The 19,975-nt window shown below is 53.9% G+C and overlaps 1 protein-coding gene and 1 long non-coding RNA gene across 4 annotated transcripts; both read right to left on the reverse strand.

Moving 5' to 3' along the window:
• Positions 1–9,281: 9,281 nt before the first annotated feature.
• IRF2BPL (interferon regulatory factor 2 binding protein like) lies at positions 9,282–12,539 on the reverse strand. 3 transcript variants are annotated; one of them, XM_040477816.1, is made up of 2 exons: positions 12,296–12,539; positions 9,282–12,073 (listed from the first exon to the last, which is right to left on the reverse strand). In XM_040477816.1, the coding sequence occupies exons 1-2, from the start codon at positions 12,508–12,510 to the stop codon at positions 10,138–10,140; spliced, it is 2,151 nt and encodes a 716-aa protein (XP_040333750.1). In that variant the 5' UTR covers positions 12,511–12,539; the 3' UTR covers positions 9,282–10,137. The 3 variants fall into 3 exon arrangements, with proteins under 3 accessions (XP_040333750.1, XP_040333751.1, XP_040333749.1); XM_040477817.1 differs by having other exon boundaries at positions 12,303–12,510; XM_040477815.1 differs by having other exon boundaries at positions 9,282–12,539.
• Positions 12,540–16,075: 3,536 nt separating this feature from the next.
• On the reverse strand, positions 16,076–18,126 carry LOC121032095 (uncharacterized). Its single transcript, XR_005791070.1, has 2 exons — positions 17,643–18,126; positions 16,076–16,908 (listed from the first exon to the last, which is right to left on the reverse strand). It is a non-coding gene; the product is annotated as an uncharacterized LOC121032095 (long non-coding RNA).
• Positions 18,127–19,975: the final 1,849 nt, after the last annotated feature.

Consider the following 19,975-nt stretch of genomic DNA (forward strand, 5'->3'; position numbering starts at 1 on the left):
CCCTGTGCTGGCTTCCTCCCGCTGCTCCCAGTGGAAGAGGCACCCAATCCTGTCGCAGGTGAGTCCCTCCACCTGCACCTTCCCTGTCCCAAGCCCTTCTCTGAGCGTTTTCCGGGCATTTACATATATAACCCACCCAGCAGCACTATGAATTAGGTATAATTCTCATACTTATCTTCCTGGTGGGGAAACTGAGGGACAGAGGGGAAAGCAAGTAAACGGAGAAGCTGGGATACAAACCCCGGCTGTCTGGCTCCAGAATCCACGCTCTGGGCCATTACACATCTCTGGAGGCACCCTGCCTGGGTTCAACTCCCAGCATACCGGCAGCATCACATGGTAGCTTTATAACCTTGAGCAAGCTACTTAACCTTTCTCTGTCTATATCCTTCCTCTGTAAAATGTGCATAATAACATCACCTACCTCCTAGGGCTGTTGTGTGGACTGAGCAGGTTAGCATCTATAAAGCACTTAGACTGGTGCCTGGCACATAGGAGACACAATGTAGATGGCGCCTATTTTAGTATGACTCTTCAGTACCCTGCACTGCTTCTCCTGATGTCTCCTCCCCTCTTGGGGGCTGTCACTCATTCATTACCATCCCCCTTCTGGTATATTCAACCACTCCTTCTCCACCAGATTTTCCCTATAGATGTGCTTATGTCTCTCTCAGTGTGCACCAGAGGGACCCCACCCACCCGCCCCTGGCTGCCAAGGTCTCCGCTTCCCTTCAGGGCCAAGACTCTGGGGACAAGCTGGGTCTTCCTCTGCCCCTGCACTCCCCCCCACCTCCATCCTGCACATATTGCTCTGGTTAGGGTCTCCGGGGACCTCCCTGCTGCCGAATTGAACGGACACCTTTCCGGCCTGATCTTCCTCCATCTAGGCCAGCACCCAGCCCTATCCACAGCATCTCCTTTGGCAGGCAGGACACTCTTTCCTGTGGCTGTCCTCCCACCCCTCCGGCTACTCATCTCCTCCCCCAGCCCTGGAAGGTGAGTGCTCCCAGTATTCCACAGCCTTGTCATTCTGCCCGCTTTCCCTCAGGGACCTCTTGCAAACTCACGCCTCCGATGCCACCCACAAGGAAGACAACCCCTCTTCTGCTCCTGCCCAGACCTGTCAGCAGAGTCCAGACAGGCATGTCCACCTACCTACCTGGCATCGCCCCCCCCCCCCAGTTGGCCCGTGGCACCTCAGGCAGTGTCCAAAAGTGACCAGACCTCTTCCCCTAAACCTGCCCCCATGCTGCATTGCCTGAGGACTAGGCCAGCCTTCTTCCTTCCTCTGCCTGTCCCTCATGCACCTGAGTGCATCTCGCACTGGGGCCTGCCTTCCCTCCTCCCAACATCTCTGAGCCCCTCCCTATACCACTGCCCTTCCTTACTTTGGCTTCAGCACCTCCTGCCTGGATCCTACCATCGCCTTCTAGCTGGTTTCCTAGCCTTCGTTCTCTTTCCCGGCTAATCTAGTCCTCACGCTACTGCCGGAAAGTAAATCAAACAGCAAATCAGACTATGTCCCTCCGCTTGTATTTTTCAAAGGCCCTTCAGGATTAATTCCAAGCTCCTCAGCTTGGCTCAGGAGGTCCTGCTTGTTGGACCTCTCCCCACCCACCAGCCAAACCAAGCTAACTCCTTGCCCTTCTCCAATGGAACCGTGATCTCCTGCCTCCTAGTCCCCTTCCCCCCACCTCTCTCCTTCCTTTATAAGCCTGACCTTCTGGAAGGGGACTTTTCCAGTGCCCCAGATGGGACAGGCCCCATCTGTGCTCCTGGGGCCCCTCGGTCAGAGCACTTATCCGTCCTCTGCCCCTCCCAGCACTGGGGGCAGGGGCATGCGAGGGAGGGAGCGCCTGGGCCAAGCAAGAGTAACGTTCATTGAGAGCCTTGCTGACTTGCATTATGTGTTTTAATTCTTCCAACATCCTTGTGAGGGGTAATCCCGTTTCACAGGAGGACCCTAAGGCCCTGAGAGATCAAGCAACTTGCCTGAAGTTAACAGCAGAGCCAGGATCTGAACCCAGACATTAATCAGTCGGTATCTGTTGGGCGATGAGAAGCACTGAAGGAGAAGCAGGAGGACTGGGGGAACAAAAGGAGAGGGTGCAGCCTTTCAGAAAAGCAACAGCCTGGGCTCTAGGTGTCTCCCACCGCCTCTGCAATCCTGAGGGAACAGGAGCCCTGCTTCAGGCACTCAGCCTCAGTGTGGAGGAGAGAGAGCCCTGGGAAGAAGTCACCGGCAGGTGGGACAGGAGATGAAGGGATAAGGAGGCTGCAGGCTCTGACTCAGCTGCTTCCCAGGGAGAAGGGCTTGACCTGAACCATGTGGAATTAAGAAAAGTTGGTGCAGGCTGTCAGAGGCCCTCCCTTTCCCCGGGGCGCTGGAGGCAGCCAGCGGCTTTGGCTGGCAGACACCTGCTGACCCCTTCCGCCTCTGTGGGGGAGGGGCACGGCGGCCCACTGGTAGGAGCCGGTTACGTGTGGGCTGTGCCTGAGGCTGACCAGGGGCTGCAGGGTGCCAGCTCTCCCAGCCTGGCTGGGGCTGGCCCTGCCTGCCAGCTGAGTTGTTCCACTCACCCAAGTGGCATGGAGATCCTTCTGGGGCAGGACGGGGCTGGAGCCGGAGAAGCTGCCTCCGGGCAGATGGCCTGGCCAGGTAGTTTAACTGCCTCCCCGTAATGGGGGGCAGGGAGCCCACAGCAGCTCTTGCTCTGGGGTCCCCACCTCTTCCCCTTTTCTGTCCTACCCTGGGGAGCTCACCGGACACCTCTCTCTCCGTCCCCTAAAACGATCTTAATGCTAGAGGGCTCCCTCGCCCCCAGAGAATTGGGCTTGTTGGCAACTCCCCGAGCCAGGAGTCTCGGGCGTCGGTCGCCTGGCCCTGGCCAGACAGAGCACTGCGGGCCTACAGCTCCAAGCCGAGGAGGAGGGGAGGGGCGAGTTTATAGGAGGCGGTCACGTGACCGTCTGGGCCGAGACCCAGGGGCGCAGAGTTAATTCCTTCGCGTTCACGTGGCCGGCATTCCACAGCTGCCTCTCCCGGGGTGCTGGCCGCCAGCGTCGCCCCGGCTCCCCCAGCGACCCAAACCTGTTCTCCGAGGCAGCCGGACCCCCTGGAGTCGCGGCTCCTGAGCCACCAACCCCCGTGGCCTGGATTTCAGGCGCTCAGTCCTTGCGACAAAAGCCAGGCCTCCCTGGAAGGGTTTGCGTTGGGGAAGAGTGAGGCAAGAGTGAGGGCTGGGAGGGAGCGTGGGGCCAGGGGAGCGCGAGGTTAGCCTCCAGATGGGAGAGGAGGCCCGCGGCCAGGCAAGGGCAAGTTATTTACAGCTCTGGCCTTCGGTTGTGTTGTCTGGAAAATGGGAGTGATAATAGTACCTACTGTGGGTACTATCCTGTCCCCGGAGGGTAATGCAACAAGCAGCCATAATAAAAGAGAAATAGTATATGACAATGCCTGGCCGGCTGTCTGCTCCAAAGGTGTACTCAATAATGTTCCTCCCTTGCTCTTTCTTTTAGCCACAGGTTTCTGGTCTGTCACCTAGGGAAGCAGTTGAGCCAGCTTCACTGAGCTGTCTGTGGTGGGTGTTGGGAGAGGAAGCACACTGCAGGGGATACCTGGCCTCCATGGCCACTGCCCCACTTCTCCCCACCCCCATTCCCTCCAGAGAACCCCCTACACCACACAGGGGAGCCCAACACATCACAGTGGTGCAGGTGCACTGGGCGTGGGCCAGGGACACACACACACACACACACACACACACACACACACACACACACACCCTTTGTCCCGAGCCTGTGAAGAATAACAGCTAACACCTGGCTGTGGGGTTAGGAGACACCCCAGACTCAGATACCCCTGACCCAAGTCCGGCTCCTTGCCTTGGACCTTTCGTCTTGTCTTCGGCTTGTCTCGGTATCTACCCCCATAAGATACCTATTATAAACCTTAACTTCTTTGTGCATCTAATACTGAAAGTATAGCCCAAATAACTGCCCACAATGCTTCCCTTGGGGGAGCGGGACTGGAGACCTAGAACGGGAAAGGAGAGTGACCAACTTTTCACTGAGCCTCTTTTCGTGCTGTGTGATTTTCTTTTTCTTTCTTTCTTTTTTTTTTTTTTCTTAACCATGTACATGTCATATCCTTTTAAAAATTAAAATACCCTACCCCTGGCAGAGGGAAATTGTGGAGCCAAGGAATCTGGACTTTATCCTATAGGTAACAGGGAGCCAAGGGATGTTTCTTAGCAAGGGTGTGACATGCTCAGATGTGTTAAAGAATTGACTACTACGGAGGCGTGTCCTGGAGTGAGCAGCGACTACAGCCAACAAGAGACCAGCTGGGGGGTTGGGACACTCCGCTTGAGTCTGGCCTGAACCAGGGACCCATTAATTGGGGGTCCACAATCTGGTGCTCACAGAGAGGTATGCTTTCCTGGATCAAACCCCAACACTAAACACAGACTTCATAGAGACTGCACACAATCTCTTATACCTTATATCAATCTCTGATTCCTATCTGAGACTCCAAAAGAGACAGGACAACCAAGCCAAGCTCAAGAGTTCATTGCCACTTCTTTTCCCCTAGCTGAAGCAAGAACGCCAGGGAAGATGGTGGCTCACAAGGCTGATGTTCCGCATCAGAAGCGATGTGCCCTAGAAATTAGAATCCCCATTTGCTTCCTGCCCACCTCTGTGTTCAGTCAAAACTGAGACAGAGGTGCGCTCATTCTTTTAAGTTTGCAGGTAGCACGTGGCTGAGGGAGACTTGAGAACAAATCTTACTCTGACTGCACATATTGTCTGAACAGCACCACTGTGTGTCCCCAAAACACTGAGCCCAAGAAACGCCCTCTCCTAGGGCATCCCGACAGCCCCTGCTGTAGGCAGTCTTGCTCACTGGCACTGGCCAGGCTCACACTGAGACTCTGGAAGATGAAAGGGGGCTGAGGGACGGGTTTAAGCTCTGAGCCTGGATTTCCTGGGCCCTTAGGGTCAGAAGTCAGAGGCATTTTGCTTGGAACAACATAGGAGTCCTGGGAAGAATCCAGGCTGCCCTGGACTTGAATAACATAACAGGGATGCCCTTGTGTATTTAAGCTCTCTGAGCTCAGTTGGCACGTCTGTAAAATGGGAATCATCACACCCTCCTCCTAGGCTGGCCTAAAGCTTGGATGGCCTAGTGTGTACCTACCCAGCACATCGCACAGCACATGGGGTGCTCCTTGTCCCCTTTAGTTCCCTCTGTCAGCGGGGAGACACAGCCAGGCAGAGGTGGGAGACAGGAAGGGAGGAGAGAGGCCCCAAACTAGCTCACTGGAAGGCAGGAAGAGTCCTGGTTGATCTTTTTTCTCTCTTCCTACTTACTTCTATGCCCAGATGCTTGCTTATCTGTCTAAAAATCATCAGAAGTTTCTGATCAGCAAAGGGGAAGGTGGTGCAAAGACCCACAGCTCAAAGGTCAAGAAAAGACCACTGGCTCAGGTTCCTCTCACGTTCACAGTCAGGAACCTGGAAACTTCTCTGAACATCCTCGTCCCCAAGTGGAATGGCTACAAGAAACCAAGGGACAAATAAAGGCCTGTCCCTAGTCCTCCGAGAGTTAGTGAAATCTCTGAGCCTCACCCCATCAGGCACTCACAGTCCTTTGCCCGCCTCGTCGTTGCCTTTTCTCATATACTGCTCTGGTTAGGCCAAGTGTCCTTACTTTATTTTTATTTATCTATCTATCTATCTATCTATCTATCTATCTATCTATCTATCTATTATTTACTTACCTACTTACTTATTGTAGGAAATGTCCATCAGAGCAGTTCCCTAACAGGGATTTAGTCCAGGTTCTGCCACTGTGTGACCATAGACAAGTTACTTCCTCTCTCTGTGCCTTGGCGGCCTTATCTTTATAAGGTGGATGGACTAGACCTAAGTTCCAACCTCAGGTTCTGTGGTTGGGCTTTATATGTGCACAGACTCCTCTACAAATCAGGGAACACTGGTTGTATCCCAGAAGGGAACTGAGTACGGGCAGGGCCTTTCGCACAAAGAAGGCCTTACGATGGTACCGTATTCCCCTTTGCACCTTCTGAATTTTTGAACCAAAGAAATGTTTCCTCTATTTAAAAATAAACACATAAAATTTATATTAAAAAGGAAAGAAAATGTATGCAAATTCATGTGTGTGAGGGCACCTGTATGTTCTGGGGAAGGATCCATCATTTTTATCAGATTTTTTTCTATGGTGTCTCTGACCTCAGGTTTAGAAAGCATTTCACTAGATGACTATACGGTCATTCCCGGTTCTCATTTCCTGGATTTGATAAGGTCTGGGAGAAAGCAAAAGTGAATTTCAGTAGTCACTACCTTAACAGCTTGGGCTAGATGCACGTGCGAATGCACCCATGAATCGTACATTTGGTAACGCAGGCATCCGTGCCCACATGAGCGGAGTGCGTTCACATGCGAGTGCAGCATGCAGTGGCTCTCTGATGGTGCAGTCTTCAGAGATCAAGGTCAAAAAATGACCCCATCAGCCCATTCTCTCAAAACCCTCCTTGCCTTACCCCTGTGTCCTCTAAAAGAAACATCCAACTTGGATTAGCTGTGCCAACAATGCATATAAATAAACACAATATGTATTATTAAATGTTGGCCACCTTGGCTCTGTGGGGGAAGGCAGCAAGAAGGACGGGAAATGGCAGAGATGGGGAAAGCCAGGGTGAACTGGCGATGAAGAAGCCTAGGCTCATCCAGACATCTCCATCTGAATCTCTGAAACCCCGTAAGAATCCTTTCGTTCGGGAGAAGAAAATGCTTCCTAGGCGCGCAATGCGGAAAGCTTCAGGGAAGGGGGAATCTAGCTGAAGGATCAAAGCAAGACTGGTTAAGGCAACCAGACTAGCGGCTGAATGGGTCTGAGCAAGGAGAAAGGTCACATGGTTCCAAAAAAAGAGAAGAGAGAGCCGCCCTTTAACAAATGGCCCCTGGCTATGGTAAACTTTAATTAACTGTGCCATTATAATTCACTTCCAGCCAGAGTTCCACCCAACTCTTGCTCTCCCTCCCACTCCCTCCCTCCTCTCCCCCAGGCCTCATCAAGGCAGGCTTCCTTAGTGAAACCAAACTGGCGGCCTTTGCTGGATGCCTCATTATTACAGCTACTGCCTCTCCCGCTAATAATGCACCCAGCAACAAGAAGGAGCAAACTCCACTGTTCTCAGCTCTTAATGACAGGCCCCTTTCCTACCTATGTGCACTAAAGCAAGGGTCTTGTAATCCTAAAAGTTCCTGAAGGCAATGCCATAGCAATGAAGACACAGTGGCAGGCCCCAGGCAGCAGATGTGCACACAGAGGCAATAACAGGACCAAACTCCCACTTGGAGCCTCTGGACTATACTTGCAGGTCTATGTCCAGACAGGTAATCCACACATCAAAGTCCACATGCGCAGTTCAATGCCATGGCGGCACCCACGGCTCCTTCATTCAATGGTGGTTAAAATACACCCATGACACTCTCTCTCTGTATTCTCAGGCTCCTGTGCTTTACCCATTTGAAGAGTGTGTGTGCTGCGAGTGGGGGTTGGGAGCACCTTAGAGGATCTTCCAGGCGAAACATGCTTGGTTTTTATTAATGAGCTTATGAGAAAAGCCAACCCAGACCTTTAAGTGAAATGCGTGATTGGTAGCCAGCGAGGATGGGTTTTAGAATTAACTCTTCCTACAGTCTGCTATGCATTATCACCCCCAAGTTAATTACCCCTGAGGATGAAAATAGGTTTCATGACTCATAAGCACCAATACAACACTTGGCAGCAGACGAAAATGCAAGGACACATTTGCAGGAAGCTGACACGCATATCTATTTATATGTGGGGAGATTCTTAAAGAGGTGAGACAGGCACCTCCCATGTACCAGGATTAAGAGGCTGCAGCAAATCCATCAATTGCCAGTTATCCACACCCCCAACACACACACACACGCACGCACGCACGCGCGCGCGCGTGCACACACACACACAACACACACACACACAGAGTCATGGTTTCCACTACTTCAGTGATGGTGGTGGCAAAGCAGGAACAGAAACTAAAAGGGTGTTATTAACAGCGAGTCCTAACACCAACCCAACCTCCACACCAGTGTTCTGGGCTAACCAGTGATTTGCTTTTCCCTAAACATGCCTGCACCCATACCCGCCTCCCTCCCCACCTGCTTCTGCACCCTCTTTGATGGGAGTGGGTTGGAGACACCAGGTATCTTCTCTTGTTCATCTATTCCTCACCTTGATGGGAACTATCCTGGCCCAGCCCGCACCCCTCTCAGGACTGAGGTGTGACCAGGAGTGAATTTCAGATAGGTTTTGTTTTGCTACCTCCCTCTGTTTTCTCCTCTTCCATTTGCCTCCCACAAAGTACAAGGTCCAAACCAGGTTTGTTTGCCTTGCCCTAGCTCTGGGAGAGCTCCAGTCTGGTCTCAGCCCAGGGGGCTCAGAGCTCCGAGGGACATTCCAGTCCTGGTCCCTTTCCCCACCCCTCTGTACCTCACAAATGCTGCCCAAAAGTTGACTAGACGAATACTTGAATTTCTTCACCAGCGGGAATGGGTTTTACTTGATGTCGTAAGTGACCTTTGCCTCAGGAACTGGATTTGGCTTTTTTTCTCTTCCCCCGCTCCCCACAATTCTCACCAGCTAAGTGTCCAGCCTTTAGAAGTACTTATCATAAAGAGAAGAAACAGGAGTGATGAATGAGGTGGCCCTGCTTTTCCAATACATCAGCTGGAAGCTGCTGGCAAGTCTCCTGGCTCAGTCCATGCTTGTGTTTCCCTGTTGCCCACACCCTTCATGCCTCCGCGGACAGCTCCCAGCTCTCTGGCGTTTTTGCTTTACATGTGGCGTGATTTCTGCCACATCGAAGAGGCAAAGCATCTTAGCTTTTTTGTTTTGCTTTTTCCCACTTGAACTCAAGTCACAGCTGCACTACTGGAGAGTTCCTGACAATGCCATTTGCAGCTGGGGCGTGCATGGGGAAAATAGAGATGCAGAAGAGTAAACAGAAATTGCTTAGTCAGCAACCATCCCGCCCCCAGAGGTGAATGTAAATAGCCTGGTGGGGGGGGGGGAGGGGCAGTCAGCCAGCACAAGGCCTTCTACCGATGCCAATCTCTCAGGGTTTGCAAAGGCACCAGCATTTGTGTCCTCTGCTGGTAGGGAGGGTGTCCCCTATGTTGAAACTATGTGGCCTTAGCTCTAGAAAAACACACTTGCTGACTCAGGGCAGAATTAATATCAATTGAATTTATTACAAGTTACTAAGCTCCAAGGCACATTACAGTGTTCTGTTAACTACAGAAATGTATAAAGGACAAACAGAGCAGACTCCCCATGTCTAGCATTTCGCTCTACTGTTCAAAAGCATCCGTGCATCAATAAAACAAAAACAAAACAACACGTGAAGATCCAACACATCCAGGTCAGTAGAAACAAACCAAAACATTTTCCCTCACAAACTTGCAACAAAAAACACCCCATCCCCCCCAACACCTCCCCCTTACCATTTTGCAAACAAAACAGAGTAACAAAACAAAACGGAACAAAACCAACAAAATAAAGTGAAGACTTCAACACTTGGGGCTGTTTAGAAAGAAGCTTTCACCATTTTATTTCTTTTTTTTTTTTTTTTTTTTTTTTTTTAGGCAGCAACACTGGCCTTGGCAAAACAAAACAAAAAGTCATTTTCTTTTGTTTTTTTTTTCCTTTCAGAGAGTGCATAACATTTACAAAAATACACACCAGCAGCAGTCGTTGCTAAGGGCTATTAATTCGGTACCTAGGCAAACACTCTGCCACCAAATAAATGCTAACAAAATGATGCAAATGACCCAACCAATATTATACTGCTTAACACAAACCAGCTTATCCTTCAAATGAAGAAGTTACATACCTTTTGTTTCAAAATATAGAAACATACGACGAAAATAATGTCTATACATAAGACTAACTTTTTGCAGTTTGTTATATTCACAATTCTACACCTTGGGGGTGAGGGAAGGGAGGGGGGAAGGGGGTGGGGGAGGGGCCCTCTGGATCGGAGAGGAGCCGGTCAGGGGCAAAGGAGGTGGCTGTCTTGTGGTTCAAGGGTCTCTCTCCTTTTTCACTTTAACATCTCCAGCTAAGATCGTCGCGATTTCGCCCTGCATGAAGGCCCAAGGTACATTCGACCCAACCAGGGGGCATTTCTCTCCGCTGGGGCAGTACACCTCGCCGGTGGCCCCCTGGGCCTTGATACTCTCTCTAGAGCAAGGGAAACAGAATTTGTGGCTGGGGACGGATGGGCACTGAACGAAATGCGTGTCCTCCAAACGTTCGTGGCAAATGGTACAGCAGAGGGGCCCGCTGTTGGCCATAGGGGAATCCGGAATGTTTTGGGGGTGCACTTGGTCCATGCCCGGGTGGGTGCTAGGAGGCGGGGGCGCCACCTGTAAATTCAGGTCCCCGTTCCGTGATGCCAAGCGGCGCTGCCCGGGCACCGAGGCCGGTGACACCGGGCTGCTGCTGTTGCGCCGCGCGGACGCAGTGGTGGAGTGCACGGAGCTGCCGTCCTTGGGCGAGTGCGCCGTGCCCAGAGTGTCTGCCACCGACATGAGGGCGGCCATGGGGGAAGGGCCGTTCTGCGGGGCTGACTCGGGCGGGGTGGTCCGGTTGGAATGGGGTCCCAGGGGCGGAGGCGGTGGGGGCGGACCTCCGGCGGCATGCCCGGGCGCCGCAAAGCCCCCGGCCGTCATGGTGAGCTTTAGTGCCTCGCTCTGGTTCGCCATCCACTGCTGCCTCTGCTGCTCCTCGCCCAGCTTCAGGGCGCCCTCGGCGGAATCCGGGGGCTCAGGGGACGCCTTCCTCTTGCGAAGACTGGCAGCTGTGCCCCGACCCGAAGGGGCGGCAGGCGGCAGGGCCCCGGTGCCCGGGGGCGCGCTGGGGGCGCGGCTTAGACTCACCAGCGCGGTGGGCAGCATGGGGCAGCTGGCGTCCAGGTAGGGCTGGGGCAGCATGTCGGCGCCGGGCACGCCCTCCTTGAAGAAACGCACGGCCTCAGGCAGCAGGTCTCCAAGTAGGCGCCAGTCCCCGGAGCCGTGCTTCTTTTCGTACTCCAGATACTTGAAGCCGGAGGAGAGACCCCGGCCGAAGTCCTTCATACAGTCCTGGTACATCTGCTTGGCCACACCAGATGCGCTGGAGTACACGTTGCCTGAGCCCGTGGGGTACTCGATGAACAGCTTCAACTCGTAGTCCATGCCCGGCTTGGAGACAGCATCGAAGGCAAAGACGCGGCCCAGCAGAGAGTGGTCCTTCTTGAAACGCACCTCGTAGGGCGTACAGCCAGCCAGCGTGAGCAGCGTGTCGCGGACCATCTTCGGCTTGTTGGCCCACTCCTCCGCGCGGTTGCGCAGGCTCTCGCTCAGCTCAGCCAGGGCCTCGGCGTTCCGCTGCTTCTCCTTCAGCTCGCGCTCCTGGTCTGTACTCGATACCGAGCCGGGCCTTTTGCCGCCAGCACCTACACCCACCTCGGCCACTGACGACGAGGTGGAAGACGACGCTGAGGACGACGCGGCTGATACGCCTGGGGCGCCCCCCAGACAAGCGGGGCCCCCGGGCGCCCCTGGGGGCGCGGGCGTCGGGGGCCCACGGCTGCCCAGGCCGTGCGGCGGCGGTGGGGGCAGCACGGCGGCACTGGCCGGGCCGTTAAGCAGCGTCTGCGGCAGCAGGTTGGGGGGCACCGTGAGCTGGGGGCCTCCACCGCCCCCCGGGTTGGGCAGCCCGGTCACTAGCCCACCGTGCGTCCCGCGCCGAGACGCCACCGACGCCGCAGCTGAAGAGGAGTTGGGGCTCTGGCGGTTCAGCTCTGGGGGTCCCTCCTCCGGTGTTGGCTTGGGGAAACCATTTGGGCCCCCCAGGCCGTTGGGCAGCCGCGCGGCGTGGCTGCTGCTTCCCAGGCTCACCGGCGGTGGAGGATACTCGAAGCGGCTGCGCTGCTCCACCGCGGCGGCGGCGGCGGCGGCAGCGGCGGCGGCGGCGCTCAGGCCATAGCGCTCCAGGCCGGACGGGGCCGCCAGCACCGCAGGCTTGCTGGAACCATCGACGTGGTTGAGCTGTTGTTGCTGCTGCTGCTGCTGCTGTTGTTGCTGCTGCTGTTGCTGCTGCTGCTGCTGCTGCTGTGCGGCGGCAGCTGCCGCCGCTGCCGCAGCCGCCGCCTCTTTAGCCGACAGGGCCACCGTCTTGACCCCGACGGGCGGCGGCGGCCCGGGGGAGCGGCCGTCCTGAAAGCAGCCGTGCGCCCGCTTCAGCTGGCGCGCGGTCTCGATCACGAACTCGATGCGATCGGCGCCCTCGTAGTTGACGCAACCGCGGCATACGGGTTCCGAGAAGTCCCAGATCATGGCCCAGGGCATGCGGGGCAGGTCGCACAGGTAGCAAGATTGTCTCCGGGACGAGGACACCTGCGCCGCCGACATGATGCCCGCCCTGGGGAAGGTAGGCCCCCGCCCAGGCTGTCTCCGCGGCGCCTTCTCCTCCGGGAGGACTGGCCGGCTGGGGAGGGAGTCCGGCTGCGGGGGAGGAAGGGGGGGCGAGAAAGTTCTGCCCCAGGGGTTGGAGGGAGCGCGAGTCTCCACCGCCGGCGCAGCGCCTCTCCGCGGGGGCTCCACCGCCGGGGCGGCGGACGAGTTCAGCCCGCTCCTCGCCCCCACCTCCTACTGCGGCTGTCTCGTCGGGAGGGGAGCTCAGGCGCCTTCTTCCTGGTGCCGCGCACCCGGGCTGGAAGCGTCGGGCCCGAGGGGAGGGGGCGAGGGTGCCGAGTGCTGGCCGCCGTTGGCTCTTGGCCCCCTCCCCGGAGTGGCTGGTGCTTGGAAGCTCGAAAGGGGCTGTCTCTTCCTCTCCCCTAGGGGCCCCGCTACGAGCTGCGTCCTTTCCCCGCCAGGCTCCCCGGGGCGAAGGCTAGAGGGTTCAGTGCCACCCGGTGCCCGGGTCCAATCTTGCTGAAGTCGCTGCTTCCCCGGAGGGCCGGGGGAGGGAGGGGGTGGCAGCCGAGAGGTGCTTCTCCCCTCCGCAGCGTCGGCCGTTCCGCTGGCGGCGGCTGGGTTTGCACGGCCGAAGGGAGCCGCCGCGGCCACTGCTTCCAGAACGCACGAGAGCAGAGGAGAGGAGCGCACGCAAGCAGGCTCCCGCCGCCCCCAGGCCTGGCCGGCGCCCGGGCCGCCGCGGCTGGCGGCGCTCACGTTGGCTGCAGGGCGCTCGCGCGGCGCCTCGGCCCGGGTCGCATCCCTTCCCGCTCGCACTCGCCCGGAATGTGGGGTTGTGATTGTTACTCTACGTTCCGGAGGCGCGTCTCGGCGCTCCCGCTCGCGCTGCGGCTCGCGCTGTCCCCGGCTTGGCCGCGCGGGATGCCGCCCGGGCGGAGCGCTGACGTCACCACCATGCTCTGCACCAGTTCTCCCCCCCCCCCCCCTTACACTTCCTCTGTCTGTGGAGCCCACTTGTTGCTCGGGGAAGGCGCATGCGCGGCAGGACTCCCAGATTCCTCCCAGTCGGCCCCGCCTCCGCGCCTCCGCCTTCCCCTCCCCCCTCACCGTGTGTGTACAACAGCTGAGGCCGGGCGAGCTAATGCTGGAAGTCCAGGGCTGGGGGTGGAAATTAAACAGACGATGACCTTTCCTTTCCCCGCCCGGCTTTCCCAAGTAAAAACGCGTTAAAAAACCACAAGCGTCATTTCCGATCCCGCTCCCTACCCCACCCCGGGCAGTGAATTTAAATGTCCAGTTTCAAGATTTTCGTTGCGAATTTCGTTTAGGGTACTATCCATTTCATCTGTAATCAAACCTCTCCCACCCCCGCCGGTATGGATGTTACATTCATTGCTACCATTGATGCCAAAGCACCTGCAAAATTAGCTGTTTTCCATTGGTCCAGAAACTGCCTTTTCGATTTCTTTTTGTGCACTCGTTTAGGAGCCCGAGTTTCAACGACAGAGCTAAATGAATTCAGGGTGAGCTACTCCTCCCCCCCAGTCGCACTCTAAAAATTTTGGCTTAATGTCTAAAGACGCTACGAGCGAGCACCCAGAGCACCCGGAGGCCTTTAAGGAAAACAAGCTACTGGCTGCTCACAGCTGCAGTTGGGGGCAGGGAGGGGGAAGGTGCTGCAGAGGCCAAACAGGTGAGTGCTTTTTCCCGGTTTGATAAAAGAAGGTGGAGCAGCATTTAATAATATTGCTATCTCTTTGTAAAGCACAGTGGCAGTTTCAAGATTTCTTTCTCACATGTTGTGATTTCATTCCGTAGTGCTCAGAAAGCTGAGCAAGGCCGTGATGTCTTTTCCGTTAGGGGATCACTGCTCATCATTATTGCTTATTGCAAAACAGATAAGGTTGGTCGTAGCTCTAGTTAGGACAGTTCCACTGATTCTTCTAAGTACTGGGTCTGCTCCTCCCACCCTCATCCCACCCTCATGAAAACTGAGATTATCATGGGCTAGGCTGGAGGAGAGGAAGCAATATAAGGGGCTTTCAGGTTCTGGAGTTTGTTGAACCTGGTTGGAATTTCCTCTGTATCATTTACTAGCTTTGTGACCTTGAGCTAGTTACTTTCTTTCACATCACCTGTTTTCCCTCTGTAAAATGGGATCATAGCCCCCACCTTCCGAGAATTATTTGCGATTTTGTTTTGTTTTTTGTCATAATAGGAGGTAACTCACTGAGATTGCTGTGAGCCAGACACTGCCAGGTGGTTTTCCTGCGTCATCATTAAACTCTCAATACTGTCTCCCAGGTAGATTCTATCATTAGCTGTTTTGCAGGCTCAGAAAGTAAAGAGGTTAAATGACTTGCCCAAGGTCACACGGCCATTAGAGATGGAGGTGGGATCTGCATCCAGTAATTCTGGTTTGCGAGGTAGTTGTGACAAGCTCAGGTTCTCAAAGGCGATTTGCAGTGTTCACAATTTCCATCGGCCCTTCTTTGTTACATACAATCTCATGTAAAGTGTATGCAAAATACACCTTCATAACCAACCCCCATCCTTCCCTTTCCAAACAGGTTGTGCCAGTGAGTTCTCACACATAAAGAAGTTTTAGATCTGCCACTGCCACAGACTGAAACAAACACACCATACGCTGTGTAGAGCACAGTGTCAGGCTTCACAGGAAGTAAGTGTTGGTTATTAGTAGTATTGATATTAATGTTGGTACTATTGTTACTTAACATGTGAAAGTACTTTGTAAATTGCATAAAATGTGAGGGTCATTATGCACATCACTACTGTTACTACTAATTGTAATAAAGTTGAGTGTAAGAAACAAGATGTATTTATTTTTATTTTGACACTTGACCTTCAGAGACTGTTCTGCCACCCAGCACTCCTCAGCACATGGTTCTCCCCGCTCATTCTGAGGTCAGAGGTGCAAAGGAAGGGGAATTTTAAGGATGGGGAGAAAAGGGGAAGGAAGAGCCCTAGGGAACCCCTCTTTCATCTCAGAGCAGCCGGATTTCTGTTATTGCAAAAAGAAAAAAAAAGAAAAAAGGGAGCTCGCTGTGCACCCCCCAACAATAATAAACTTTCCCAGGCTGACTGGCTCCCAGCAGTGATTCCTCTGTAAAGAGCTGCTCCAGGGCATTGCCTCACCCATCCAAACTTCAGCCCTCCCCACACCACAGCTATCCTGGAGTGAGTCAAAACATAGGGCTGGGAAATGGAGTGACATCCCCACCAGCCCAGGGCTCCAGGCTCATTAGCTTTGGCTAGGCTGCTTCACCCATTTCTTTACATTAATATTTATCCAGCCCATCCCTTTATTAAACCAAAAATACTGAGGAACGGCAACCTAGCCCCAACCCTCTAGCCAGGCTGCTAGAGAAAGCAAGTTGGAGTCTATGTCACAGTGTTATGTTTGGTATGCGTGCACATATGTCTCCATCTCCCTGTCTGTCTCTGTCTTCGCTGTTACTAAAGGAGAGATATATATACACATACATGCCGGGTGTCTTCAGACACACTGAGTTAGAAATAAACATGCATTTAAACAAACTTCCATTACAGTCTCATAATCCTTTAATTTAAAAAGCATAGTTCTCTTGACACCCTTCCACCCTTAAAGAATCACCGTCATTTATGGTGGTCAGTTTTGTCCTAACTGCTTGTCTGAGATGGCCCTATTTGGGGATGTGTCCAGGATTGTGAGAAGCAAGAACATCAATGTTTTGGAGGCAGATTCTCCCTGGAAGGCGAAGCCCCTGTGACAGTGCTGTGTCCACAGTGTGGGTGGGAAGGATGGGGTTGGTCTGGGGCTCGACCTAAGACAGCAGGTGGAGAGACTGGAGGTGGAGTCTGGGAGACCAGCAAAGCCAGGTTCAACCAGGCTCAAGGAGGAAACGCCTGCAGTCCTCCCTGAATTTACTTCCTATGGTTGTCGCTCCTCCAGCGTGCCATCTGAGCTGACACCCTCAGAGAACTGTCCCCCTCTAAACTGGTCAACTCTCCACTTGGCCTTGCCAGAGACCACCGCCCAACCTTAAGGGTGAGAAGGTCGCAGCGTGTCCACACATTTCTGAGCTCCCTGCAGTCTCCCTTCTGTCCCCGAGCCGTTTCGAGCCCTTTGTGGCAGAGATGGGTCGGGCTGGGGACTCTTCGGCCTGGCATCCCTGCCGCCAACTGGCTCAGCCTTCGAAGAGGCCCGGGCTGAACCTCGCGTCACCCCGCTGCACAGCCGTACGCAGCCAAGCGCTCTGGCAGGAGAAAGGCCTTTTTTGGTAACGCTGTGCCTGGCAGTAAGCTGGACCCGGTGAAAACAAACTTCTGGGTTGGGCCTTGCTCCGGCCTCTCCAAGGGACCCCTTCCCCAGGAGCCAGGAACCTCGGGGCTCTGGGGGAGGGAGAACCAGTAGCGGAGTAATTTACACATTTTCTCGGGTTCTGTGGCGGAAGTATTTGCCTTTTCCTAAAGTATTAATTCTGGTATTTAAAAAAAGTATTAACTTAGGCCAGGGCGTAGGGTTACGCAAGAGCCACTCGAGCGTGAAAGCCCAGGAACAACGTGATTCGCTGAGAATCCCTGGGGAGGGGAGCCAGCGCCACCGGCCAGGACCTGCCCAGCCTGCGGCGCGCGGGCAGCCGGGCGCTCTGGGCAAAGCTGGGTGGAAGAAAAGGAGGACGACGTAGTGGTTGGTGCTGGTACAGCGGCCTCAGCGAGCGATCAGATCTCTGACTGCTTTCTTCCTGAAGGGGCGGGGAGCAGGGAAGGAAAGAAAGGCCGAGGGAGTCGCGTCTGGTTCCTGCCTCCTCCCCGTTTCCTCTTCGCCAGCGTGCCAGGGCACCGGGGAGCCCAGCGCTGCCCTCAGCAAAAGCTGCTGTGTGTTTTTAGGTCCAAAAATAAGGGAGCCCTGGAATGAGCCTCCTAAGGACCAGGCCTAGAGGGAAAAAATGGGAAGCGGCAGACAAGGGTTCTATTCACTGGCCCAGTTGGGTTAAAACAAATACCCACACCCCAAGAAGGGGAGTAACCGAGAAGGAGACCTTGGAGGACTAGAGTCAGAGGAGAGCTTGGCAGGGGAGCAACTAAGGCCACAGGTGCGCAGAACCCCGGACCCTCCATCCTACCGGCTTCCGCATGGGCCTCAGCAGGGAGCAGGGGTGCCAGTGGGTTCCCACCAGTCCGCACCAGTGCTGGGGATTTCCACTGCCTAGCTTCGGAGACCGGTCGCCGCCGCTGCCCGCTTTCCTGCTGGGGGCCGCCAGAAGGCGGGGCCTCAGAGCGGGAAGCCCTCCCTGAGGCCTCCCGGTCCCACCGTCAAGTCGGTCAAGTCTGGTACAGATGGGCCATCATCATCACTGCTGTCACTGGTTGGGGTGGATGGCTATGATCTGCAAATATTTTGGCTTGCCTGAGCTGGGCAGTCAACCCCTAACTCAGGAGGAGGAAAGGAAATATGTACATTGTACATATTTACATTATGTTGTTCGACTTGGACTTGGCTGACCCTAACTAAGTAGCTATCTGACCTTGAGCAAATCACTTGAACTTGGTTTCTTAAGTCTGTAAAATGGGAATAATTTCACTGCCTCCTTTGCCTGACTCATTGGTCTGCATGGAAGATACAAGATTATAATGTACTTAATAAAATGTAAGAGATTATGAATAATATAATGACGGCCATTTGTCTAGGGCCCTGCAGTGCATTCCCAGACATTATCTCACCGATCCCCCACCAGCCCTGTGAGGTAGGTGTTACTTTCATCACTCTCCTGTATAGGTGAGGAAAGCAGGTCCAGAGCTAGTTCAGAATTACTGGAAACCAGGTTCTCTGGCTTTAAACCCAGCATTCCTTATTCTCCCCCACGAGTTGCTAGCTTTTTGGGAGGGAGTGGGGGGAAGTCCCCGGATGCCTCTAAGAAATTCAGAAACTGCAAGAAAGTGAAATGCGTCTCCCCACAAGAGTTTGCAGGTTAAGAATGTCACTACTGTCCCAATAGATGCAGAATTATGCACAAATTAGCACGAGTTATTTTGGAGGTACAGTCACTAGTCAGTCAGCTTTGAGCAAAATGGTGTAACTGCTTCCCTGGCATCCCCTGAGACTTTTTTCTCTCTCTGGGTTTTCTATACCCGGCCTTAGGAGGGAGGGTTTGGAGGAAAATCTGAAGCTCTCGAACACACCGAAGTATTGGGAAACTTACTAAATTACCCTCACCGAGGATAGCTGCATTTTATTTATTTATTTATTTATTTGTTTGTTTGTTTGTTTATTTATTTATTTATTTATTTATGAGAGACAGAGAGAGCATGAACAGGGGAGGGGCAGAGAGAGACAGAGAGGGAGACACAGAATTCAAAGCAGGCTCCAGGCTCCGAGCTGTCAGCACAGAGCACGAAGCAGGACTCCACCTCACAAACCGCGAATCATGACCTGAGCTGAAGTTGGGCGCTTAACTGAGCCACCCAGGCGCCCCTGAGGATAGCCACATTTTAAATGTTCACCCCTGAGGAGGACCCCAGGCTGAATGATGAAGGGGAAGGAGGAAAGCCGAGAGCGTACCTTTTATGGTGGAAGGAACCTCTTTCCAGACCCACAAGCGATATCACATAGGAAACAACCCTTTGTTCTCACAGACCCACAGTCCATATCACATAAGAAACAACCCTTTGTTCTCACCTAATTCAGGTAACACTGACTACACACCCACCCAAACTGTGCAGGCCTGTATTTGGGCTGGAGGCCACTTGGTAAGTACGGCTGCTGTCCTCAGAACACTTCTCGCCCAGGGGAGGTCTATACCCCTGACAACCAAACCTGGCCTAGGCATCACTGGAGATAGGAGGTGAGGGAACAAGGGGTATCCCCAACCCTGATCCATCTAGAGGACCACCATGCTTTAATTTGAATTTCCCTCTCTGGCCAGACCTAGAGGATCCAAGCCTGATATGTCCCTAGTGGGTGTGAAACTATTCTCATCACTTACTTTTGCTTCAAAGCTGAAACTGGGCCACCAGATGGCCTGGTGGGTTTCCATTCCCCAGCTCCTTGACGTGTGCCCTTCCATTTGCCATTCATTCCGTTATTCAACTATTTTTTTTTTTAGAGAGCACTTTCTCTCTCGGTCCTGAGGATCTAATGATGAACCAAGTCAGATTGGCTCCAGCCCCAAATCCAAAAACCTCCATTTCCTCCTAGATGTCCTAGTTTCCTGGTGTTAGAGCATAAAAGTCATCAGAGGCAGTGCTTGTTCAACACTCCCACCAGCCACATGACTGACTTAGAGCAATCTATTTATTCTCTCTGGGCCTCAGTTTCCTCACCCATTGAGTGTGAGTATTGATATTGAAATTTGTTCTCCCTACTTCAGGGGCTTACTGTGAAATCGTGTGTGTGTGTGTGTGTGTGTGTGTGTGTGTGTGTGTGTGTTTGTACACATACATATAGCGCTAGGGGCAC

Source organism: Herpailurus yagouaroundi, unplaced genomic scaffold (genome assembly GCF_014898765.1).
Source record: "Herpailurus yagouaroundi ecotype Mexico unplaced genomic scaffold, PumYag 141, whole genome shotgun sequence".
NCBI classification, from domain to species: domain Eukaryota; kingdom Metazoa; phylum Chordata; class Mammalia; order Carnivora; family Felidae; genus Herpailurus; species Herpailurus yagouaroundi.

Bases quoted from the DNA above. Each gene is read 5' to 3' on its own strand.
- IRF2BPL (XM_040477815.1), bottom strand. From the start codon at position 12,510: ATGTCGGCGGCGCAGGTGTCCTCGTCCCGGAGACAATCTTGCTACCTG.